At 40.7% G+C, this 26,696-nt stretch overlaps 1 protein-coding gene across 1 annotated transcript in view; it reads left to right on the forward strand.

Moving 5' to 3' along the window:
- The window catches only part of LOC140193965 (arf-GAP with SH3 domain, ANK repeat and PH domain-containing protein 2-like), a 268,459-nt gene that overhangs the window by 140,561 nt on the left and 101,202 nt on the right, over positions 1-26,696 (forward strand). Inside the window, exons 6-9 of the mRNA XM_072251199.1 lie at positions 3,013-3,142; positions 8,572-8,657; positions 8,780-8,855; positions 19,847-19,933. Coding sequence (XP_072107300.1) covers positions 3,013-3,142; positions 8,572-8,657; positions 8,780-8,855; positions 19,847-19,933 — 379 coding nt within the window. The remainder of the gene's footprint in view (positions 1-3,012; positions 3,143-8,571; positions 8,658-8,779; positions 8,856-19,846; positions 19,934-26,696) is intronic.

Below are 26,696 nucleotides of genomic sequence, written 5' to 3' on the forward strand. Positions count from 1 at the left end.
GTATAGTATGTACTGAATATGGACGTTGAACTTTTAAAGTCTGATCCTACACGATGTTAGAAACAACTATGACTGCCAGGTAAGTTGCCTGCACTGCTTGTAGACATGAACCCGTCCCAATGTTACATTCTGCCAAATTGAATAGTAATAACCAACAAGACGCTGTTGGTCTCCATGTTCTTGAGTTAAATCTGTCATAATGCACCCACACTTCTTGTTGACATACAGGATAGATGGTCTTGCTGTGCCAGGGATTCCTAATGCAGATGTAGTATTTAATATCACCTTTAAAGTTTGAAAAGCTTCCATCTGTTCTTCATTAAGAGTCACAGGGTCATCAGAGTGCTTGCTGCCTTCCTAGCAGACTAGTCAGGGGTTGAACAACTTCAACATATGAATTGATCCATGCTCCGTTGTAATTGCACAAACCCCGAAATGATTGAAGTTGCTGGGCTGTTGTAGTTGGTTTTGCTGATATAATGGCCTTTACACGATCATCAGTGATTTCTCATTTGCCTTGAGAAATTTTCTGTCCCAAGTAAATCACTTCTTGTTGCAATTGTGCCTTGTCCAGATTTGCTTTGTGTCCCTTGAAGGCTAGATAATTGAGCAAATAAAGGACATCACATACATTTTCAACTCGTTAATTAATATATATCTGAGAATTCCAGTTATGTTGGTTAGCAGATGTAGACAGTGGTTTATCTGTACTCACGTTATTTGGACTTTGATACTTTGCTCCACTTGTTTGGCAATTTGCATCAGAATACTGTAGGAAATGGCATTTTAATTCAAATTTTTTTTTTTCTGTTATACTCAGCATTTTGGCAACATCTGGTTTTCAAGCCATCCATGAAGGTAAACTTGAGAGGGCCATATGTGGATTCTTCTATATTATCTTCAGTTATTGCTTGAACTTCTGAGTAACTGAGCCCAACTGTCCTGTAGTGGTCTTTATATTCAGAAACAACCTCTGAAGATTTTCTTTGCAATCTGTCACTTTCCTTCATTCAATCTGTGTTGGGGATTGTTGTTCCAAACATTTAATTGCATCCCAACCACCTGGCAAATTCTGTTTATCCTCTCTTAAACCATTCTCAAATCGATATGTCAACTGTCTTATGTGTTGGGTTGACAGCATGGTAGTTAAAATTTGGATGCCATCATATGGATGCAATTTGTATATGTTATTAATTCTGTGAAGTTCAGTCCAAATGTTTAAAGTACCTTTTTTTTAGGATGTGAGATTTCTTTGGATCATTTGTTGACTTTTTTTCAGTTCTAGTGGTTGATGATAAACCTCTTGTCTCTATTAATAATCTTCACCTTCATTCTTGCGTGCTTTCAATCCCTTAGTTTTTATTGGGGCAAGTTGCGACATTGTACCCAGTTCAATTGCCTCATCACTCTCATCTTTACTTGAGTCACTAGAGGTCACTGTTGAGCCAGTATTGTATCAATTTTGCAGTTCTTTGGAGTTCCCAAGGTGGCGCTATTCCAGGGGCTAGTCAGCATTGTCTGCATTCCATCATAACTGATATCACTGTTAACACTACAGAACTGCCCACTGAAGGTCTTTGCTGTGTCTCGCAATTTTGTTTCAAACTGTCTTGTAACTCGATACAGCTACATTCATTAAGGATATCATAGTGTTTCCTCACTCATTCAGTTAACAAGGAGATTCATTCACTAGGCTTTTTACTCTCTGTCATACTGTTCCTTCAGCATGTTGCACATTTCTTCCTTTTTCTCCAACTAATTAGTTAGATTATGTACTTGCTCAGTGCTCACATCACCATGATTTAGTTCACTTTGATTTTCTAACTCAGCACATTCATGTTTAGATTCATTTGTTTGATCTTGTATCTCAGAATTCTTACATTTTCTTAGCTTTGCAAATACTGTTAGCGTCTAGCCAAGTTTTTTTTTATCTCTGGGCAGCATTTTCTGAATTTTGCTCCATGTCTTGCCCATTGTTTTATGTTTGATCTTAATGAGTACTCTCCATTTTAGATATCAATCAGAATTGCTAGGAACTATAGAGTTTATAACCCAAATAGAGACTACAACCAGCTGCACCCGAAACATAGAGAGTATAGCATGAAAATCAATAGTGCTTATAGCCCAAAAATCAATGGAGTTGATCTAATTTATTTTTACAGAGCCAACCCAGAATATTTAGCACAGATCTGCCACTCATAACAAAGTAAAATAAAGTTTTGTTCTCACTCTTAAGCTCCCTTTAGGTGGTGTACTGAAGCAAAATCAGACAACTTCTCTGACATTTCAAGAATGAAGGATGTTTTACCTCATGTTAGGTGTGCACTGAAAGTCCCTTCCTTGACCAAAGAATTTTTTTTTCAAGCTCTCTTTTCATGACCATCCTGCTGACCACACCAAAAATTGCAAGATCTAGTGATGTTTTGATCCCTATGTTCTTTTAGAAGCCCAAGAATGAGTGAAAACTTGTTGATTCATGATTGTTTGTTTGAAGTTTAAAGAAACAAACAGATATAGAGTATGTGAAACTAAATATAAGAGATAAGGCGAAGACGAGGACAAGATGGTGATTTTTTGCAGAGACTGACACTTTTATATTGCATTGAGGTAAATTCCCGAGATAAGCGAAGGGCTAATTAAAGGACACGGTCACAGAATGTGTGTCATGTGCTAACACAGCCAATGAAAAACCCTATGTAACTGCTATATGGCTTTGCCACCAGTAGGTGGAAACAAGCACCACAGATTGTGAAAAATACAGGTTAAAAATGTTAATAAAAACTACATTTTAGTCTTGCATTAATAACCTTATTAAAAGCATAAAAAATAACTCATTCCGACAGTTACTGATTCAAACAGTTATGTATATAAGCTATCTTATGTATTTATATTTATTATGTTTTTATAATTATGCTTTTTGTGCTGCTTTGGATATGGAGTAACAATTATTTTGTTCTCCTTTACACGAGTACTGGAAATGACATTAAAGGAGCTTTAATCTTGAATTTGCAGTACAAAGATTGAAAAGGAGAAAAAAGAACATGCCAAACAACATGGTATGATCCGTACAGAAATAAGTGGAGCAGAAATTGCTGAAGAAATGGAAAAAGAGCGGAGATTTTTCCAATTACAGATGTGTGAGGTAAGTCTGTATAATTATTATGTATATTAAGGACATATAATTATGTAATTATTTGTTTAGCCTTAATTAAACATGGCTACCCATGTTATCAGAATCAGACTTAATATCACTGGCATATGTCATGAAATTCGTACTTTCACGCCAGCAATACATTACAATACAGAAAAAGCTATAGATTTACAATATGTAGATTATATTAAAAATATAATTTACAAACTATTGCAAAAAGAGAGCAAAAAGTCAGGCAGTGTTGATGGGTTCATTGCCCATTTCAAAAATCTGATGGTGGAGGGGAAAAAGCCATTCCTGAAACATTCATTGAGTGTGTGTCTACAGGCTACTGTACCTCCTCTTTAATGGTAGCAACGGCGAAAGGGTATGTCCTGGATGATGGATGCTGCCTTTCTGAGGCATTGCCTTTTGAAGGTGGCCTAGATGCTGTGGAGGCTGGTGCCCATGATTGAACTGGCTAAGTTTACAACTTTTACAACCTCCTGTGCAGAGACCCCCCTCCATACCAGATTGTGATGCAAGCAGTTAAAATGCTCTTCAGTGTTTCTTTTTTCGAATCATTGTACTTGGCAAAGTCACCTCCTGATTAAAAGCAAAACATTTATTTTATAGATTAGAAGCTTGGTTGCATGTGGAGACAAAGTTGACTGCAGATGATGGAATCTGCAGCAAAGAACTCCTCTCAGCTTCTGTCTTAACACATACTCCTCCTCCTCTCCCCCATCCCTACCAGGCTTCATTTCTCCAGCATTGCACCCCGCACCCCCCATTGTCTGCTTCCACTGATTGACTACCAGCCTCTGTTTCAGCCCTCTTACTCACTTTTGTATGCTGACTATCTTCCCACCACCCTCAAAGTCTTGATGCAAATTCTTGACCTTAAACGTTGACCATCCCTTTGCCAACACAGATGTGGTTTGAGTCACTAAGTTCTTCCAGTGATTTAGCTGTAGGTATCTGGCTATCTATCTCAGATGTAATGTTAACTTCAAACACAAACCGAAGTGTAGCCATGGATAGTTTCTTCACTTAGGTTTATTCCTGTTGCCAGTCCTTATTGGAGCTTACAGTGGGCATTCTGGGATTTTCTTTAGCTCTACATTTTCCTAAATTGTTTAAAAAGCAAAGAGTAGCAGAAACAACTGTTGGTCCCAAAGACAAAGGCAGAAGAAGTTTATTGCTGAGCATTGAACAATGGATAGACTGGTAGACAGGAGTTTCAACGAGAGTAAGTGACCTGAAATAATTAATATAACTAAAGAGAAGAGAGTTGAAAATGTGACAATTCCTTGGGCCTAGTAGCCTGCACCCCAAGATTCTAAGAGATATGGCTACACAATTGTCTGATGCATCAGCGACTTGCAAAAAATTACAGATTTTCGTATAATCCTAGCAATTTCAAAATATAACACTGTCATTCTGTAGGGAAGGAAAGAAAAGTGAATTTTCATTAGCCAAATTAGCCTGCATCAGTTGTTGACAAAATACTGAAATCTACCATTAAGGACAGAGAAATAATCCTTACTACTCAGAAAATCAGAATATGAATTCAGCAGTCATAATAGTTTTACATGGTCTTATGAAAGGGAAAAATAACCTCGACAAAACTAGTAAGAGCTTTTGAGAATAGTTTTTCACAGGTAACCTGAAAGATGGTTACACTTAATGAAGCTTTGGAGTGGAGTCAGCAACATATCCACAAGTATGGAGCATGGTTAAAGGAATAAAAATAGAGAATGGGCCATTTTCTTTCTGATAGACTGTTACTGGTGGGTTTCATTAGATTGTGGTATAAGAACAGGTTAACATTTCCAGTCAACGTACACAAAATGCTAGAGGAACTCAGTAGGCCAGGCAGCATTTGTGGAAAAGAGTACAGTCGATATTTCGGACTGATACCGTTCATCAGGTCTGGGGAAAAAAAAAGATGAGTAGTCAGAGCAAGAAAGTGGGGGAGGGGAGGAAGAACCACGAGGTGATGGGTGAAACTGGGAGGAGGGAGTGCTGAAGTAAAGAGCTGGGAAGTTGATCAGTGAAAGAGATACAGGGCTGGAGAAGGGAGAATCTGATAGGAGAGGCCAGGGAAGAAAGAAAAGGGGGAGGAGCACCAGAGGGAGATGATGGGCAGGTAAGGAGATAAGGTGACGAGGGAAATGGGGATGGGGAATGGTGAAGGGGTGGAAGTGGGGCTTTACCTGAAGTACAAGAAATTGATGTTCATGACCATCAGGTTGGAGGCTACCCAGACGGAATATAAACTGTTGCTTCTCCAACTTGAGTGTGGCCTCATCATGACAGTAGAGGAGGCCATAGACTGACATGTCAGAATGAGAAGTGGAATTAAAATGGGTGCCACTAGGAGATCTGGTAGGTGCTCTGCAAAGCGGTTTCCCAATCTACATCGGGTCTTCCCAATATACAGGAGGGCACACCAGGAGCACTGGATACAGTAAATGACCCCAACAGACACTTCGGTGAAGTATCACCTCACATGGAAGGACTGTTTGGGGCCCTAATTTTACAAAGCTGGAAAAGGAAGTTAGTTATGTTCAGAGTGTATAAAAGGATATACTCTGGTTAAGATAGTAAATGGTGTATGATGTGGGAAAATCATACAATTATTTATATTGTTTAGAAGAATAGTAATAGAGAACGGGGTGAGACGCAGGTTTAAACTAGAGTTGCAGGGAGTTGGGATCCAGAGTGCCAGGGCAGATAGTTGAGAGAATGTGGAGACATGTTGTTAAGACCTCAGGCTATATATATTTTAATACAATAAGTGTCGTAGGAAAGGCAGATGAACTGGGCATAGACCAACACCTGAAATTATGATATTGTAGCCATTAGTGAGAGTTGGTTGCAGGAGGGGCAGGACTGCCAGCTCAGTGTTCTGGGGTTCCATTGTTTTTGACGCAACAGAGCAGGAGGGATTAAAGGAGGAGGGGTGGCGCTACTGATCAAGAAAATTGGCATGACAGTGCTCATTCAGGACAGACTGGAGAATTCATCTAGTAAGATGTTATGAGTGGAACTAAGGAATAAGAAAGGTATGACCATGTCAGTGGGGCTATGTTACAGGCCACCCAACAGTCTGAGGAATTTAGAGAAACAAATTTGTAGAGAAATCGCAGACTGTTGCAAGAAATATAAGGTTGTTATAGTAGGTGATTTTAACTTTCCACGTACTGACTGGGACTCCCATACAGTAAAAGGATTAGTTAGGATGGAGTTTGTCCAATGTGTTCAGGAAAGTTTTCTTAATCAGTACATTGAAGTCCCAATGAGAGAGTGTGTGATACTTGATCTGCTATTAGGGAATGAGACAGGGCAGGTGACAGAAGTTTGTGTAGGTAAGCACTATGCATCTAGTGATCACATTACCATTAATTTCAAAGTCAATATGCAAAAACGTAGGTCTGGTCTATTGGCTGAGATTCTAAGTTGGAGAAAGGACAATTTTGATGGTATCAGAAAGGATCTGGCAAGTATGGAATGGGACAGGCTGTTTTCTGGCAAAGGTATGCTTGGTAAGTGGGAGGCCTTCAAAAGTGAAATTTTGAAGGTGCAAAGTTTATATGTGCCTGTCAGAATAAAAAAGCAAAGATAACAGGTTTAAAAACATTAGCTTTCAAGAGATATTGAGACCCTGGTTCAGAGAAAAAATGAGTTGTGTTGCAGATATAGGCAGGTAGGAACAAATAAGGTGCTTATGGAGTATAGGAAATGCAAGGGAACACTTGAAATCAGAATGACTAAAAGAAGGCATGAGGTTACTCTAGTAGACATGGTGAAGGAAGATCCTAAGGGATTCTACAGATATGTTAAAAACAAAAGGATTGCAAGGATAAAATTGGTCTTCTGGAAGATCAGAATGGTAGTCTATTATGGAGCCAAAGGAGTTGGGGGGAGATCTTGCATGCATATTTTGCACCAGTATTTACTTGCGAGACAGACATAGAATCTATACAAGTAAGGCAAAATGACATCAACTTCATAGAGTTTATACGGATTACAGTTTTGGTCATTTACCTACAGGAAAGATGTAAATGAGGTTGAAAGAGTAAAGAGAAAATTTGCAAGGATGTTGCTTGGTTTGGAGGACCTCAGTTATATGGAAAGACTGAATAGGTTAGGACTTTATTCCTTGGAACATGGACGATTGAGAAGAGATTTTATAGAGGTATACAAAATTATGAGGTGTATACATAGGGTAAATGCAAGCAGACTTTTTCCACTGTGTTGGGTGGGGCTACAACTAGAGGTCATGGGTTGAGGGTGAAAGGTAAAAAGTAAGGGGAACGAGAGGGGTAACTTCTTTACAGAGGTTGTAAGAGTATGGAATGAACTAGCAGCGCAAGTGGTGCATGCGAGCTTGATTTCAACATTTAAGAGAGGTTTGGATAAGGTACATGGATGGTAGGGGTATGGGGGGCTATGGTCCCAGTGCAGGTCAGTGGGAGTAGGCAGTTTAAATGGCTCGTCATGAACTGAATGGGTCAAAGTGCCTATTTCTGTGCTGTATTTTTCTATGACTTTATGATTAATGGTTTTTAATGTTGAAAAACTAGTAAATATTTATGAACAAAGAATTTGGTGTGCTGGTGCATGAAGGAACAACATACAGATATATTAAATATTTAGGAAGGCCTATGGTATGCCAGTTTTATTACATGGGTATCGGAGTACAAAAGCAAAGGTAAGGTACAGGGCTATGGTGAGATCTTATTTAGATATATAGCAAACAATTCTGGATCAGTGCAGTCTGGATTGACTGGATGTATTCTTGGATGAGGATATAGATCTACAAGAAGGAAAGTGGGTAAGATTTGCTGATATCCAGTGGAATTGAGACAGATGAATGGTGTTTGTCATTGAGACATATTTTGAGACCTTGAAGGTTTTTGCTCTAGTCCAAAGATTGATAACCTTTGGAACGTAGTCTCAGGAAAAAGTGTTGGTCATTTGTAAGTTTAGGATCAAGAAGAAAGTAAGTTTGACTGCACTCTTGTCTGCCAGTATATTGCTCTACCCTAGTGATTGAAGTAGATGTATATGTACTGGTGTATGTGCTACATCAGTTGTTTAAATTGGGAGCTTGGCATGGGTAAGAGTGAAATTATTGTAAATACTGTACATGTTTGCTGTACCGGTGAAGAAGAGGTGTGGATTTTCATATCAGTCATTATGATAGTTCTTGATTCCTATAAACTAATAAATACACACACATTTTGTACTGACGCATGATATTTTGAATCTCTTGAGAAGTTTATTTGCTAGCATTGTTCATTGTGAATATTTTAAATGCATAATTACCACATCCTACAGCCTGATGCTGTTCTCAAGAATGTTGTTACATTGGATATATTCATGCCTATAGAGTGATTTTTCAGCTTGAAAGTTGTTCTTTTCTTTCACAGTATTTGCTTAAGGTTAATGAGATCAAGATTAAGAAAGGCGTTGATTTACTCCAGAATCTCATTAAATATTTCCATGCACAATGCAAGTAAGTTTTTGAATTCTATTAAAGTTTATACTGCATTTATTTTTAAAAGTTAATGACATTGTTTCATGCCGAAGTTTTGATGAATTTATTCAATGTATTTCAGTTTCACTGTTTATTGTCAGCTTTTTTCAGGATGGCTTGAAGGCTGTAGAAGGTTTAAAACCCTCCATGGAAAAGTTGGCGACAGATTTGCATGCTGTAAGTCTAATTATTACTGAGAATTCAACTATGTTGTACATTTCACAGACAATATGAAAGAATACAAATTACTGTTTTCAGTTTTATTAGAATAAAACCAAGATGTGCACCTCTTAGATTTGATTTTTTTCTCTCTCCTTTGAGTCCACTCGTGCATGTTAGGCTAATATTTTGGTCTTAGTATTGACCTGTATGTATTGAACTAGAAGGTAGAAAGAAACATACTCTTGGATGCCATACAATGTTTTCCTTTAGAAGCTAGTTTGTCAGTTTTGGAATCAGATCGCATATAGTTGTTTTACTTTACTGTATTTTACTTTATACTTTATTGTCACCACACAATTGATACTAGGGCATACCATCATCACAGCGATATTTGATTCTGCGCTTCGCGCTCCCTGGATTACAAATCCATAGTAAATATTGAAAAGTTAAATTATAAATCATAAATAGAAAAGGGAAAGTAAGGCAGTGAAAAAAAAAACCGAGAGGCAGGTCTGTATATTTAGAGGGTACGACCCAGATCCGGGTCAGGATCCATTCAGCAGTCTTATCACAGTTGGAAAGAAGCTGTTCCCAAATCTGGCTGTACGAGTCTTCAAGCTCCTGAGCCTTCTCCCCAAGGGAAGAGGGATGGAAAGTGTGTTGGCTGGGTGGGTCATGTCCTTGATTATCCTGGCAGCACTGCTCCGACAGCGTGCGGTGTAAAGTGAGTCCAAGGACGGAAGATTGGTTTGTGTGATGTGCTGGGCTGTGTTCACGATCTTCTGCAGTTTCTTCCAGTCTTGGACAGGACAACTTCCATACCAGGTTGTGATGCACCCTAGAAGAATGTTTTCTACGGTGCATCTATAAAAATTAGTGAGGGTTTTAGGGGACAGGCCAAATTTCTTTAGCTCTCTCAAGAAGTAAAGGCGCTGGTGGGCTTCTTGGCAGTGAACTCTGTTTGGTTGGACCAAGTCAGGTCATTTGTGATATTGACCCCGAGGAACTTAAAGCTTTTGACCTGTTCCACTTGCACACCACTGATGTAAATGGGGTTGTGTGGTCTGCTACTCCTTCTGAAGTCAACAACCAATTCCTTCGTCTTGCTGACATTGAGGGATAGGTTATTGCCTTTGCACCATGCCACCAGGTTCTTAATTTCCTCTCTGTACTCAAACTCATTATTACCCGAGATACGGCCTACAATTGTGTCATCAGAGAACTTATATATTGAGTTTGATGGAAACTTGGCTACACAATTATGGGTGTACAGTGAGTACAGCAGGGGGCTGAGTACTCAGCCTTGTGGGGCACAGGTGCTCAGAGTGATTGTAGAGGAGAGCTTGTCGCCTATTTTTACAGCCTGGGTCCTCTGTGGTCATGTGCTTGCTGATGTTTAGTCTGGATATTCTGCCATTAATGGGTTAAACAAAAGTTAGACATGTAATTTTTCACACCTAATTCTGTCATGTAAGCTTGTAAGTGTGAAGTGGTTCATTTTGGTAGGTCAAATATGATGGCAGAATATATTATTAATGGTAAGCCTCTTGGCGGTGTGGAGGATCAGAGGGATCTTGAGGTCCAAGTCCATAGGACGTTCAAAGCAGCTGCGCAGGTTGATTGTGGTTAAGAAGGCATACGGTGTATTGGCCTTCATCAATCGTGGAATTGAATTTAGGAGCTGAGAGGTAATGTTGCAGCTATATAGGACCCTGGTCAGACCCCACTTGGAGTAGTGTGCTCAGTTCTGGTTGCCTCACTACAGGAAGGATGTGGAAACCATTGAAAAGATGCAGAGGAGATTTACAAGGATATTGTCTGGATTGGGGAGCATGCCTTATGAAGACAGGTTGAAAGAATTTGGCCTTTTCTCCTCGGAGTGACGGAGGATGAGAGGTGACCTGATAGAGGTGTAAAAGATGATGAGAGGCATTGATCGTGTGGATAGTTAGAGGCATTTTCCCAGGGCTGAAATGGCTAACACAAGAGGGCATAGATTTAAGGTGCTGGGGAGTAGGTACAGAGGAGATGTCGGGGTAAGTTTTTTTACGCAGAGAGTGGTGAGTGCGTGGAATGGGCTACTGGCGACGGTGGTGGAAGCGGATACGATAGGGTCTTTTAAGAGACTTTTGGATAGGTACGTGGAGCTTAGGAAAATAGAGGGCTATGAGTAAGCCTAGTAATTTCTAAGGTAGGGACATGTTCGGCACAACTTTGTGGGCCAAAGGGCCTGTATTGTGCTGTAGGTTTTCTATGTTTCTATGTAAATGAAGCATAGAAGTAGGGATGGGAAGGAGGAGCATAATAATGATGCAAATAAAAAGCTTTGTGTTTGTAAAATTTAAAATGGGTTGAATTAAAGAGGGATATAAGAAGTTAGTAAAAGATCTACTGAAAGTCTTTTGACTTCTGCAAAATATACTACATCACTTCAGTATATTTTCACAAGACCAAAGGGGAAGTTGGATTGAGAAGTCAACGTAGAATACAATTTGAAAGACTTCAGAGGTGCAGGTAAGAATTTTCAGAATAATGACAAGGCAGTCCAGCATTCAAACATCGACTTTTACTACAGCATCACAGTGCGTGATTGTGGAGACAGTTTATGTTCCACAGTTTTGACACAGTTTGCAGAAACTACCTCCAGCTGGCCATCACCATGGTTGAATGTGACCTTACAGACTAAAGCCTGATGCTTACTGGATGCTTTGCGTCCTATAGTCTTTGAGAAAAGTGTGGCTGCAGAATCAGAACAGACAGCGCAAGGCACATATAATTACATTTAATACTGGAAGGCAGCATTGTCAGGAGTGACTACATGCCAACACAGCACGGAAAGCCCACCATGCAACAGCTACTCCAGCATCTGTTCCCCTGGAGCTGTAATAAGCAGACCATTGTATAAGGACCTGGTCTGCATAACAACTGAAGCTACACAGTGTCTCTCCCCGCTCTCCCGCCCCGCTGTCAATCTTGCAGGATAGATAATGGAATCGGTGGATATTTGTGGATTTGGATTTTCAGAAGGGCTTTGACAATGTGCCTCACATGAGGCTGCTAAACAAGATAAGAGCTTAGCGTGGATAGAGCATTGGTTGATTGGCAGGAGGAAAGGAGAGGGACTAAAGGGATCATTTTTGGATTGGATGCTGATGACTAGTGGTGTTCCACAGGGGTCTATTGGGACTGCTTCTTTTTATGTTGAATATCAACGATTTGGAGGATAAGACCATAAGATATCGGAGTAGAGTTAGGCCATTTGGCCCATTGAGCCTGCTCCACCATTTCACCATGGCTGATCCATTTTACCTCTCAGGCTGAATTTCCTGCTTTCTCCCCATATCCCTTCGTTCCTAGACAAGTCAAGAATCCATCAACCTCCGCCTTTAATTTACCCACAGCCACCTGTGGCAACAAATCCCATAGAGTCACCACTCTCTGGTCTGTCAGAGGTTACAGCGGGACATCGATAGGATGCAAAACTGGGCTGAGAAGTGGCAGATGGAGTTCAACCCAAATAAGTGTGAGGTGGTTCATTTTGGTCGGTCAAATATGATGGCAGGATATAGTATTAATAATAAGACTCTTGGCAGTGTGGGGGATCAGAGGGATCTTGGGGTCTGAGTCCACAGGACACTCAAAGCTGCTGCGCAGGTTGACTCTGTGGTTAGGAAGGCATACGGTGCATTGGCCTTTATCAATCGTGGGATTGAGTTTAAGAGCCAAGAAGTAATGTTGCAGCTCTATAGGACCCTGGTCAGACCCCACTTGGAGTAGTGTGCTCAGTTCTGGTCACCTCACTATAGGAAGGATGTGGAAACCATAGAAAGGGTGCAGAGGAGATTTACAAGGATGTTTCCTGGATTGGGGAGCATGCCTTATGAGAATAGGTTGAGTGAACTCGGCCTTTTTTCCTTGGAGCGACAGAGGATGAGAGGTGATCTGATGGAAGTGTATAAGATGATGAGAGGCATTGATCATGTGGATAGTCAGAGGCTTTTTCCCAGGGCTGGAATGGCTAGCACGAGAGGGCACAGTTTTAAGGTGTTTGTAAGTAGGTACAGAGGAGGTGTCAGGGGTAGGTTTTTTTATGCAGAGAGTGGTGAGTGTGTGGAATGGGCTGCCGGTAACAGTGGTGGAGGCGGATACGATTGAGTCTTTTAAGAGACTCCTGGACAGGTACATGGAGCTCAGAAAAATAGAGGGCTATGGGTAACCCTAGGTAATTTCTAAGGTAAGGACATATTCAGCATAGCTTTGTGGGCCAAAAGGCCTGTATTGTGCTGTAGGTTTTTTATGTTTCTATACTCTTGACATCTACTGTATCAACGCCTTTCAACATTCAATAGGTTTCAATGAGGTCACCCCTAATTCTTCTGAATTCTAGTGAGTACAGGCCCAGAGCCATCCAACACTCTTCATGTGACAAGCCGTTCAATCCCACAGTCACTTTTGTGAACCTTGTTTGAACCCTCTCCAATGTCAGCATATTCTTTCTTAGGTAAGTGGCCCAGATCTACTCACAATACTCCAAGTGAGGCCTCACCAGTACTTTATAATGCCACAATATAACATCCTTGCTTTTATGTTCTGGTCCTCTTGAAATGAATGCTAACATTGCATTTGCCTTTCACACCACAGATTCAACCTGCAAATTAACCTTTAGGGAATCCTGCACAAGGACTCCCAAGGCCCTTTGCACCACAGATTTTTTAATTTTCTCTCCATTTAAAAAATAGTTTACCCTTTTATTTCTTCTATGAACGTGCACGCCATACACTTCCCAACACCATATTCCATCTGCCACTCCTTTGCCCATTCTCCAGATCTAAGTCTAAGTCCCTCTGTAGCCTCTCTACTTCCTCCACCTGCCCCTCCACCTATCTTTGTATCATCAACAATCTTTGCCACAAAGCCATCAATTCCATCATTCAAGTCATTGACATTTAACGTAAAAAGAAGCAGTCCCAACACAGATCCCTGGGGAACACCACTAGTGACTGGCAGCCAACCAGAAAAGGCTCCTTTTATTCCCCCTCTTTGCCTCCTGTCAATCAGCCAACACTCTATCCATGCTAGAGTCCTTTCAGTAATACCATGGGCTCTTAACTTATTAAGCAGCCTCATGTGCAGCACTTTGTCAAAAGCCTTCTGAAATTCCAAATACACAACATCAAATGATTCTCCTTTGTTTATCCTACTTGTTGTTTCTTCAGTGAATTACCACAGATTTGTCAGGCAAGATTTTCCCTTGAGTAAACCATGCTGACTGCAGCCTATTTTATCATGTGCCTGCAAGTGCCCCAAAGATACATGCTTAAAGATCGACTCCAATATCTTCTCAACCACTGAGCTAAGAATCAGAATCAGGTTTATTATCACCAGCATGTGTCATGAAATTTGTAAACTTAGCAGTAGCAGTTCAATGCAATACATAATATAGAAGAAGAAAAAAAACAATAAAATAATAATAAATAAGTAAATCAATTACAGTGTACGTATATTGAATAGATTAAAAATCATGCAAAAACAGAAATAATATATATTTAAAAAGTGAGGTACGTCTAAGGGATTAATGTCCATTCAGGAATCAGATGGCAGCGGGGAAGAAGCTGTTCCTGAATCGCTGAGTGTGTGCCTTCAGGCTTCTGTACCTCCTACCTGATGGTAACAATGAGAAAAGGGCATGCCCTGGGTGCTGGAAGTCCTTAATAATGGACATTGCCTTCCTGAGACACTGCTCCCTGAAGATGTCCTCAGTGCTTTGCAGGCTAGTACCCAAGATGGAGTCAACTAAATTTACAACCCTCTGCAGCTTCTTTCAGTCCTGTGAGGTAGCCCCTTCTCCCATACCAGACAGTAATGCAGCCTGTCAGAATGCTCTACATGTTACATCTATAGAAGTTTTTGAGTGTTTTTGTTGACATGCCAAGTCTCTTCAAACTGCTAATGAAGTATAGTTGCTGTCTTGCCTTCTTTATAACAACATTGATATGTTGAGACCAGGTTAGATCCTCAGAGATCTTGACACCCAGGAACTTGAAACTGCTCACTCTCTCCAGTTCTGATCCCTCTATGAGGATTGGTATGTGTTCCTTCGTCTTACCCTTCCTGAAGTCCACAATCAGCTCTTTCGTCTTACCGATGTTGAGCGCCAGGTTGTTGCTGTGGCACCACTCCACTAGTTGGCATATCTTGCTCCTGTATGCCGTCTTGTCACCATCTGAGATTCTACCGACAATGGTTGCATCGTCAGCAAATTTTTTAGATGGTATTTGAGCTATGCCTAGCCACACAATCACAGGTATAGAGAGAGTAGAGCAGTGGGCTAAGCACATACTCCTGAAGTGCACCAGTTTTGATCGTCAGCGTGGAGGAGATATTATCACCAATCTGCACAGATTGTGGTCTCCTGTTAGGGAGTCGATGATCCAATTGCAGAGGGAGGTACAGGGGCTCAGGTTCTGCAACTTCCCAATCAGGGTTGTGGGAATGATGGTATTAAATGCTGAGCTATAGTCATGAACAGCATCCTGACACAGACGCTTACATAGATACCTCTCTTCCTTGAAGAGTGGAGTGAACATTTGCAATTTTTCATTCCTCCAGGACAATGCCAGAATCAATTGATACTTGAAAGATCATTATTAATGCCTCCACAATCTCTTCATGCATCTCTTTCAGAACCCTATGGTGTATACATCTGGTCCAGGGTGACTTATATATCTTCAGACCTTTCAGTTTCCCAAGAACCTTCTCCCTAGTGATGGCAATTTCACACACTTGCCACTCCCCTAACACACTTGAACTTTCAGCATTCTGCTCGTGTCTTCCGCAGTGAAGACTGTTGCAAATTACTTTTTCCAGTTTGTCGCCATTTCCTTGCTACCTCTGCAGCATCGTTTTCCAGTGGTCCGATATTCATTCTTACCTCTCTTTTACAGTTTATGTTTCTGAAGAATCTTTTGGTATCCTCTTTAATATTAGTGGCTAGCTTACTTTTGTATCCTATCATTTCCTTAATGTTTTTAGTTGCCTTTGGTTTTTAAAAACTTCCTAATCCTCTAACATCCCAGTATTTTTTACTGTATTATATGCCCTCTCTTTGGCTTTTATGTTGGCTCTAACTACTCTTATTAGCCTCAGTTGTGTCATCTTGCCTTTAGAATACTTCTTCCTCTTTGGGAGGTATAAATCCTGTGTCTTCTCTATTGCTTCCAGATGTTCCAACCATTGCTGCTCTGCAGTCATGCCTGCCAGTGTTCTTTTCCAGTCAATTTTGGCCAGCTTCTCTCTCATACCTCTGTAATTTCCTTTACTCCACTATAATACTGATACATCTGACTTTAGTTTCTCCTCACATCTCAGGGTAAATTCTATCATATTATAATCACTGTTCCCAAAGGATTCCTTTATCTTAAGCTCTCTAATTAATTCAGGTTCATTGCACAACACCCAATCCAGAATAGCTAATTCCCTAGTGGGCTCAACCACAAACTGCTCTAAAAGGCGTTTTGTTGGCATTGTAGAAACTCCCCCTTTTGGGATCCAGTACATAGCTGATTTTCCCAATCTACTTGCATTTTGAAATTTCCCCATGACTATTGTAACAGTGCCCTTTTGGCATGTATATTCTATCTTCCATTGGAATTTGTAGACCATATCCTTACTACTGCTTGGGGGTCTGTATATAACTCCCATCCGGGTCTTTTTACACTTGCAGTTCCTTAGTTCTACCTGCAATGATTCAACACCTTTTGACCCTATGTCACCTCTTTCTAATGATTTGATTTCATTTTTTACCAACAGAGCCACGCCACCTCCTTTGCCTAACCATCTGTCCTTTCAATACATTGTGTATCCTTGGATGTTAAGCTCCCACCTATAATCTTTTTTTCAGCCACGATTCAGTGATGCCCACATGTCAATCTGTAACTGTGCTACAATTTCATCTACCTTATTCTGCATACTGCACGCTTTCAAATATGACACCTTCAGTCCTATGTTAACCCTTTTTGATTTTTATTCACCTTTTACATTCCAACTCATCCTGTTGACTGCAATTTTGTCCTATCATCAGCTTTTCCTTCCTAGCAGTCTCATTACACACTGTCTCCCCCTTTAGAATGCCATGCACCTGATTCGAGATATCCTTGACTCTGAAATCTGAGAGGCAACATACCATCTGGGCATGTCTATCACATCCAGAGAATCTCGTCTCTGATCCTCTGACTATGGTATCTCCTATCACCACTGCAGTGCACTTCACCTCTCTTCTTCTCTTCTGGCCACAGCACCAGACTTGGTGCTAGAGACCCGGTAACTGCTACTTCGCCCTGTAGGTCATCCCCCTCAATGTATCTGAAGTGGTATACTTATTATTGAGGAGAATGGCCACAAGGGCACCCTGCACTGGTTGTGTATTCTCTTCCTTCTCCTGACAGTTACCCAGTTATCTGCCTCCTGCAACCTAGGAGTGCCTACCTTCCTGTAGCTCCTATCTATCACTTCCTCATTTTCCTCGGTGAGCCAAAGGTCATTGAGCTCCACCTCTAGTTCCTTAATACATTCTCTGAAGAATAGCAGCTCAGTGCACCTGGTGCAGATGTGTTACCTGGGAGATTGGAGGTTTCCCTGAATTACCGCATCTCACACATGGTACAAAACACTGCCCCTGGAGCCATTCTTAACAGGCAAAGAGTGAGGAATTAAGAGCAAAAAGAGAAACTTATCAGGTACTTGCCCTCGCCCAAGCCTGATGAGGCAAAGCCACTCCACACACTGGTACACTCACAGCAATGGCCATTCTACTTACACTGTGTTATCTTTATTTTTATGGAATTGATGGTTTTGTGGCCAAGTTTGCAGATGATATGAAGATAGGTGGAGGGAGCGGTAGTGTTGAGCAAGCAGAGAGGCTGCAGAGGACTTAGACAGATTCAGAGAATGGGCAACAAGGTGGCAGATGGAATACAGTCTTGGCAGGCAAATGGTCGTGCACTTTGATAGAAGGAATAAAAGCGTAGACTCTTTTCTAAACGGAGAAAATTCAAAAATCCATGGTGCAAAGGGATTTGGGAGTCCTTGAGCAGGATTCCCTAAAGGTTAATTTGCAGTTTGAATCATTAGTGAGGAAAGTGACTGCAATGTTAACATTCATTTCAAGAAGACTAAAAGTAATGCCAAGGCACTGGTGAGGCCTCACTGAGTTTTCTGAACAGTTTTGGGCCCTCATTTAAGAGAGGATGCGCCGACATTGAAGAGGTTTCAGAGGAGGTTCGTGAGAATGATTCCGAGAATGAAAGGGTTATCATATGAGCAGCGATTTAATGCTTTGGGCCTGTACTCACTTGAATTCAGAAAAATGGGGGGGAGGGCGTGGATCAAAATTTGGCCTATCTACCTCCACCGTGCCACTGAGTCTAAGTGGTTTCAACGTAAGGAGAGTCTGGGAAAGGCCCAACCAGCTACATCTTTCACCACTTCAATGACCTACACCTGCCAACACTACAATAGGACTTGTAGATCATGGATCAGCCTCTTTAGTCATCTCAAGACCCACAAGTGACCAGATCAACCACCAGGAGAAGAATCATAATCGATTACCAGTGATCGCTAATGAATAAATGACTCAGGGGGGTTCTGTACATCTCATGATCATGATGAGATAATTGGGCCAGGGCAACTGGAACCACGAGTGCCTTATGAGGTTTAACCACTTGGATTATGCTGTAACTTATTCCTTTTTGATGGACTGACTTGGGAAAATATCAACATTTTCATATTTGCCCAAGTGTATCAAAGCAGTCAGCTGAACAAATTGAAATAAGATTCAACATAACTTAATTGGTTAAACCCATAATAAGACACTCATTAAGTTTCTGAACAAATAAATGCTAATAAATCTGCATTTTTACTAGTTACTGTGCATATTGACAACATAGTTTTAATAATTTCTGATTATGCATGACTATATTTTCCACAACTACTTTTAGAGTTTAGCCAACTAACACTGTGAACTATTCAGAACTGCTTCTCGTTTTTCATCCTGTGCAAATTACTGTACCTAATTAAGATATAATCTCACAAATTTTTCTTTTGCTGATCTTTTGTAATGCTATTTTCATTTTTTTTTCAGTCAGTTATTCATTAGTATTACCCTAAGAATACTGTTGATTTGCTTAGTTTAGCAAATAGGTTACTAGAAATGCTACTACATTCTGCACTTTAAGCCTTAAGAATTTCTTTAATTTCCTGTTTGTCAAGCAGCTTCTAACCAAGGACAGCTTGCACAGCAATAGACACTGGCATTCAATCATATTAGAAATTGGGGGGGGGGGGGGCATTTCCAGTTACTTTGTCTATTTTTGCTATTCATGTATAACTGATTATTTTATTGATAGTTTGTTGACTAAATTAGTTAAACCTTCATTTTCTTTCATTTGTCCTTTTGTCCAATTCCACTGAATGAGCGGGCCTTGCAAATACACGAGAGGACCTATTTCCTTTTGCAGTCAGTTCTCCTTTTACCACATCTACACTCTGTAAGCTTGGCTTTGGATTTCAGATATGATTCCTATTTGAAAAATGACATTGTTAATAATGTTGTTCAGCTATTTGGCATCTGGATGAAATATTTAGTGGAATGTGCCAAAATTAAATGTGAAATGAAAAGAGGAGAGGTGGAAAAAGAAACATTTTCATATATTCAATTATCTTGTTGGATGTTGCATTACTGGACATCTGTGGAATTTCTAGAGCTATATATCAATTTCCCTTGTCCAGCTTTTTGACTGATTGAAGTTAAGTAAGAATACTTAATAGAGATTTTTTTCATTATTATCATCCCATCAATGAAACTGCATAAGTGTTCCATGTGTGAATATGTGCTAAGTGGTTGATATAGGAGAAAAATAGCACTTTCTTGTCTTTTTTCTTAATTCTGCACCTATTGAGCACAACTAGTTTTGCTCTCTGAAATATGACTATATAGATTTTATTTCCAGATCAAGCAGGTGCAGGATGAAGAAAGAAAACAGCTTGTTCAGCTTCGGGATGTACTTAAAGCAGGACTTCAGGTTGAACAAAAAGAGGTGAGCAGTATTTCGAGTGCGGTAATGCTGGTGCAAAATGTTATAACATTATTGAAAAGCAATAATTTCTGTTTGTGTTTTGTCAATTTACTTTTTACAGTCAGAGAACAAGTTTGTGTAAATAGCCACAATGGATGCAGATGATTGTTAGACAGGCTGTGGCTTAAAGTGCTTTATTACTTTCATCAACCTGACTCCAAAACAATAATGTCAATCTAAATGTTGTCATAAGACAATCAGTGTTGAGGCTGTCAGAAGCTCTAAAGTTAGCACTTACAGGTAGACTGTCAACAACTCACCTACAGGAGTAGCAAAGTGTCCATGGCTTATGAGCTGCCCTGAAGTATGCCATAATTGGTAGTTGCAAAGAAATGCAGAGCTATGACTGATTTGGTGAGAATGACTACAAGCTAATCAGTTGTAAATGTAAGATGCAAGTTCTTAGTGAGACTGGAAAATGTGAATCATTTCTCAAATATTAGGATCCACATCTTGATGAAGACAGATGCCAGTGGTGAAATTCAGCACTGCATCAGTTGATGTGCCTACAGTTCCAGAGGTCTACTGGAATATCGTTGACCTAAAGACAGATAGACTGAGAGTGCACAAGGCTCAACAATGGCATTATATTCTCAAGTTCTTAAAAGGTGGTAAAGCCGTCTACAGCTCAAACACTGCTTCCCCAGTGAAAACCAGAAATGGAATTGAACACCTTTGATTCAAGTTGTTAATGCTTGCTGGAAAGAACGCTTCAAAGAATTCATCAACTAGTTTTTAATATTAGTGCCTTTGACTCCTTCTCTCAGCAGTTTATTTCTAACTGATAGGAAATTGAGAAAACCATATCACATCCGAAAAATTGTGCATTGGAAGAACACGGTACCCTGCTAAGATCCTAAGAAGCTTAAGTATCAAATCTATAATCGCATTTTACTCATCTGAAAAGAGTAAGGTATGCCAAAGATTATCTTTAAGAAAGGAGAGGAGGATGTCTGGTAACTACAGGGAAGTTTCTACAGGGGAATGTTGTCACAAGAGTCTTTCTGAAGCAACTTCTCCAGTGGCTGAAAATCTGGTTTCCAAATTACACGATGTATTTTGTCCATCTTGAGACATACTGGTCATGATCTTGACTGCATAATGATTATTTTTTTAAATACATGCATTGTTAAGTATCAGCCTTTTTCAAATATGCCAAAGCATTTGCTTCATCTTTCAAGAATGATTATGGAATACCCTGCTCAAATTCAACTGCCAACAGAAATCCATCTCTTTCTTATGTTTGCACCATGATATGGTTTACAACAGAGCCATAAGAACATAAGAAATAGGAGCAGGAGTAGGCCATCTGGCGAATCGAGCCTGCTCTGTCTTTCAATAAGATCACGGCTGATCTGTCCACGGACTCATCTACACCTACCTGCCTTTACCCTACACCCTTAATTCCCCTACTATGCAAGAATCTATCCAACTTTATCTTAAATATATTTACTGAGGTAGCCTCCACTACTTCATTGGGCAGAGAATTCCACAGATTCACCACCCTCTGGGAATAGCAGTTCCTCCTCATTTCAGTTCTAAATCTACTCCCGCAAATATTGAGGCTATGTCCCCTAGTTCTAGTCTCACCTATCAGTGGAAAGAACTTTCCTGTCTCTATCTTGTCTAGCTCTTTCATAATCTTTCTGAATTCTTCTGAATTCCAGTGAGTACAGTTCCAGGTGACTCAATCTCTCATCTCTGAAATCAACCTGGTGAACCTCCTCTGCACTGCCTCCAAAGTCAGTATATCCTTCCTCAAGTAAGGAGATCAGAACTGCACACAGTACTCCGGGTGTGGCCTCACCAGTACCTTGTACAATTGCAACATAACCTCCTTGCTCTTAAAATCAATTCCTCTAGCAATGAAGGCCAACATCCCATTTGCCTTCTTGATAGCCTGCTGCACCTGCAAACCAGCCTTTTGTGATTCATGCACAAGTGCTCCCAAGTCCCTCTGCACAGCAGCATGTTGCAATTTTTTTTACTATTTAAATAATAATCTTCTCTTCCATTTTTCCTTCCAAGGTGGATGACCTCACATTTACCAACATTGTACTCCATGTGCCAGACCCTTGCCCACTCACTTAACCAATCTAAATCTCTCTGCAGACTCTCCATATATTCTGCACTCTTTTGCTTTTCCACTCAATTTAGTATCATCAGCAAACTCAGATACACTACACTCAATCCCCTCTATTGAGCCAATCTCAATGAAGACCAGTGTCAAACAAAGCTGCATCATTCACCCAACACTTTACTAGTTCTTTCTCATTATAACATTCTACCTCACTTCCAAAAATGCCTTGCAAGTGAAGCTATCTTCAACCAGCAACACTCCACATGTAAATCAAATCTCAGTTGTCAAACTGTAAGATTAGATTAGATTATGAGGACACTGAGTCCTCGTTTACTGTCATTTAGAAATGCCTTCATTAAAAATGATACAACATTCCTCCAGAATGATATCACAAGAAAACACAGGACAAACCAAGACTAAAACTGACAAAACCACATAATTATAACATATAGTTAGTGCAAAGCAATACTATAATTTGAGAAAGAGCAGACCATGGGCACGGTAAAAAAAAGTCTCAAAGTCCCGATAGACTCATCATCCCACACAGGCGCCATGTACCTCCAAGCACCGCCAACTTGCCGATACAGCACCATTGGAAGCACCCGACCGCAGCGGACTCTGAGTCCGTCCGAAAACATCGAGCCTCTGACCAGCCCCTCCAACACAGCCACTCCGAGCACCATCCTCTGCCGAGCGCTTCGACCCCACCCTGGCTGCTGAGCAACAAGCAAAGCTGAGGACTCGGGGCCTTCTCCTCCGGAGATTCTGGACCACACAGTAGCAGCAGCAGCAGCAAAGCAGGCATTTCAGAAGTTTCACCAGATGTTCCTCCGTGCTCTCATGTCCGTCTCCATCAAATCAAGATTGTGCACGGTACCCTACTTGACAAATAACAGACATCACCACCGGAGTGGCTGCTGTGAGCTGCGTCGCGCTGCCATCTTCTCCTCCCTGATACAGATGACATTTAATTTTGTGGATGTTTGGAGGCCATGTCAAAGTCACCATTGACTTGTTCTGAAAGGGTGTCTTACACTCAACATCTGTAAGACCCACTGCCTGCCTGCCCACCTACATCACAATGCCCAGCAACAATAATGTTCATGGCAAAACTTAGTTTTCACCTACCCAATTCCTCTATCAACCAAAAGCTATGCTGTCACACTGAATGAAGTGGTGCACATTATCATCCAGATCTAACCTATCACAAAACATATTGTTTACTGAACAGCAAATATCTCTGCACTCCTTTGTGCTTCTGGAAAACACCACCAATGTTGTTTCTACAAAATTATTACAAATTCTATGGAAGAAAAGATGAATCAAAGTCGGTGTCCTCTCCCAGGTTAACATCACAACCATCTGAAGCTTTAATGACACTTAGTGAGCCACTTAGGGTGATGTACATTGTGCACCTGCCTAAACCAGATTCCCACAGTGGTCTATATACTGAAGTATGTGTATTGAAAGTCTCTTTGCGAAATTGCAGTATTTCCCCAGACTTCTAGGAGTCTCTAGCTTTCTTTGAGGCAATAACAGACAAGATAAAGACAAAGGAGAGTCAGCGGATGTTGTTTACCTGGATTGTCAAGGCCTTTGACAAGGTGCTGCAATGAGGCTGCTTAACAAGATAAGAGCCCATGGTATTACAGGAAAGATACTAGCATGGATAGAAGAAGATTGGCTGACTGGCAGGAGGAAAAAGGTGGGAATAAAGGGGGCCTTTACTGGTTGTCTGCCAGTGATTAGTGGTGTTCCACAGGAATTGCTTCTTTTCACGTTGGATGATGAAACTGATGACTTTGAGGCTAAGTTTGCAGTCGATACAAAGATAGGTGGAGGGGTAGGTAGTGTTGATGAAGCAGGGTGTCTGCAGATGGACTTAGATTGGGAGAATGGGCAAAGAAGTGACAAATGGAACATAGTGTAGGGAAGTGTGTGGTTATTCACTTTGGTAGAAGAAATAAAGGTGTAGACTATTTTCCAAAAGGGGAGAAAATTCAATAATCTGAGGGGCAAAGGAACTTGAAGTCCTTGTTCAGGATTCCCAAAAGGTTAACTTGCAGGTTGAGTTAGTGGTAAGGAAGGCAAATGCAAGTTATCATTTATTTTTAGAAGATTAGAATACAAGAGCAAGTATGTAATGCTGTGGTTTTATAAGGCATTGGTCAGACTGCACGTGGAGTATTGTGAGCAGTTTTGGACTCCTTATCTGAGGTTACATCCACACTAGACCGGATAATTTTGAAAGCGCCGGTTTCGCGTGAAAACGGCAGGCATCCACACTAGGCATTTTTGAAAATACCTCTGTTCACATTAAAATGGACATTTGGGTGAATCTCCTCCTCCTGGGCATGCACAGGACACACAGAAAACAAACGAAGTGGAATCTGTATGCTTGGTGCGTCTTTGTCCAGTAACGGACTAGAAAAACTTAAAAGGAAATTGCCAAACGAAAGACTTGGTGCACGTTTGTCCAGAAATATTTCCTACAGCCATAGTCTCTTCACCGATGAAAGGGACGACAGCTACACCTAAATGCAATAAGGCTTGTTATTGGGCAAAAGTGAAATTTGCTGTTACCTCATTTAGCCATTTCTTTGTGCATTATTTTGCTGTATTTAACATGTGCAATAAAATGAGTTACTGGGCAAAAGTGACAATTGCATCTATTTGTTCCAGCACATTGTTCCGTCACCATTTGTTCCGGCATGTCATGACAGCGGTTTTAAAAATAGCCAATTACCCTGTACACACTACGCCGGATATTAAACGTTTTCAGATTTATTCACTCTGGAGAGCATTTCTAAAAAGCTCCGTTTTCGGAGGAGGAAAACTCTGTTTCAATGTGGATAGAAGGTCAAAACGAGAAAAAGCTTTGGTTACGGATTTATCTGGTCTAGTGTGGATGTAGCCTTAGAAAAGATGTGCTGTCATTGAAGAGGGTTCAGAGGAGGTTCATGAGAATGATTCTGGGAAGGAAAGAGATAATGTCTGAGAGCGTTTGATGACTCTGTGCTGTTCTTATTGGAGTTTCGAAGAATGAGAGGGGATCTCATTGAAACATATTGAATAGGCTGAACAGAGTGGATGTGGGGAGGATGCTTCCTCTAGTGGATGAGTCTAGGGCCAGAGGGTGCAGCCTTAGACGAGAGGAGCATAATTTAGAAAAGAGATGAGGAGAAATTTCTTTAGCCAGATGGTGGTAAATCTGGATTTCATTGCCACGGGTGATTGTGGAAGCCTAGTCATTGAGTATATTTAAAGCAGAGGTTGATAGATTCTTGATTAGCCAGGGTGTCAAAGGTTACAGAGAGAAGGCAAAAGAATGGGGTTGAGAAAGATAATAAATCAGCGATGATAGAACGGCAGAGCAGACTCAATGCGCCTAATGACCTAATTCTGTTCCTGTGTCTTATGGTAATATAGCTCATGACTGCTCATAGTGGAGAATGAGAATTTGGAATGATATTGACAACTTTAGATTCCATTAATTTAGAGCATACAGAAGCAGAAGAAACACCATGTCACCAACTACCTGGCTTGTAAAGGATTCAATTCAAAGTACATTTATTATCAAAGTAAGTACACTATATACAACCTTGAGATTCGTCTCCTTACAGGCAGCTACAAAATGAAGAAACCCAATAGAAGCCATTAAAAAAAGATTGTCAAACATCCAATGTGCAGAAAAAAAATACCATGGAAACGATAGAACTAAGCAAATAACATTCAGAAATGAATTTCACGAAAGTGAGTTGACAGCCATGAAGCCAGCTGCAACCGATCCAGGAGCCTGCTGGTTTAAGGCAACAGCCTCGGTTTAACACAGAGTCAAGTAAATCTCACGAGCAGCAAGCTGAACGTTGGCCTCTCTCCCCTGGCCCCAACATCTTGAACTTCTCAATCTCTCCTGACGCTTAAATCGGCCAGTCGGTTTGTTCCTTGCTCTCAGACCCAGGCCCTGCCGCTTGGACATACTCTTAGGCCTGTGAACCATCACCTCGACTTGACCTTTACTTGACCTTTCCTATCTAGCCTAGCACTTAAATCGATCAAGCATCAGCTTATTACTCACTCTTGGGCCTGGGCACCGCCACCTCGAATCTGCCTCGCCTCAGTTCTGCCACTTCAAATTGCCTCTGGTTTGTTCCCTGCTCTCTAGCCTGAGCTCCGCTGCTTTGATTCAGCCTGTACATGTCACACTGCAACTGTGCTACACCTTGAAGGCTTCAATTATCATCCCAAAAATGCCAAGTCGTACAGATTGTTCAGAAGCTCAACTCTGAAAGGGAAATTACAGGCTATTGATTGCAATGATCGTCTTCAAGAAAAGGTGTGATTAATAAAGTAGCTTATAGTTTTGTTTGCTTCCTGCAAGTTATTGCTGTGCTTCACCAACACCATCTTAAACCAGATTTTTCTTTGTAGACTCTGCAGTTCTCATGCTTGCTTCATTTGGAGCAAGCCAATTATTTGCCTAATTTAGCCAGAGTTGCATTGTCCCTCTATTACAGTCTGGGAAGAAGAGTGCTGAGTTTATGTCCCTGTTAGAATAGCCATAAAGTAGGACTGTTCTGATTTGGATTTCCAAAAATTTCCAAATTTTGAACACTTGCAGTGAATTGTCCTTGCAGTTCTGCC

Source organism: Mobula birostris, chromosome 2, assembly GCF_030028105.1.
Source record: "Mobula birostris isolate sMobBir1 chromosome 2, sMobBir1.hap1, whole genome shotgun sequence".
Lineage (NCBI taxonomy): Eukaryota > Metazoa > Chordata > Chondrichthyes > Myliobatiformes > Myliobatidae > Mobula > Mobula birostris.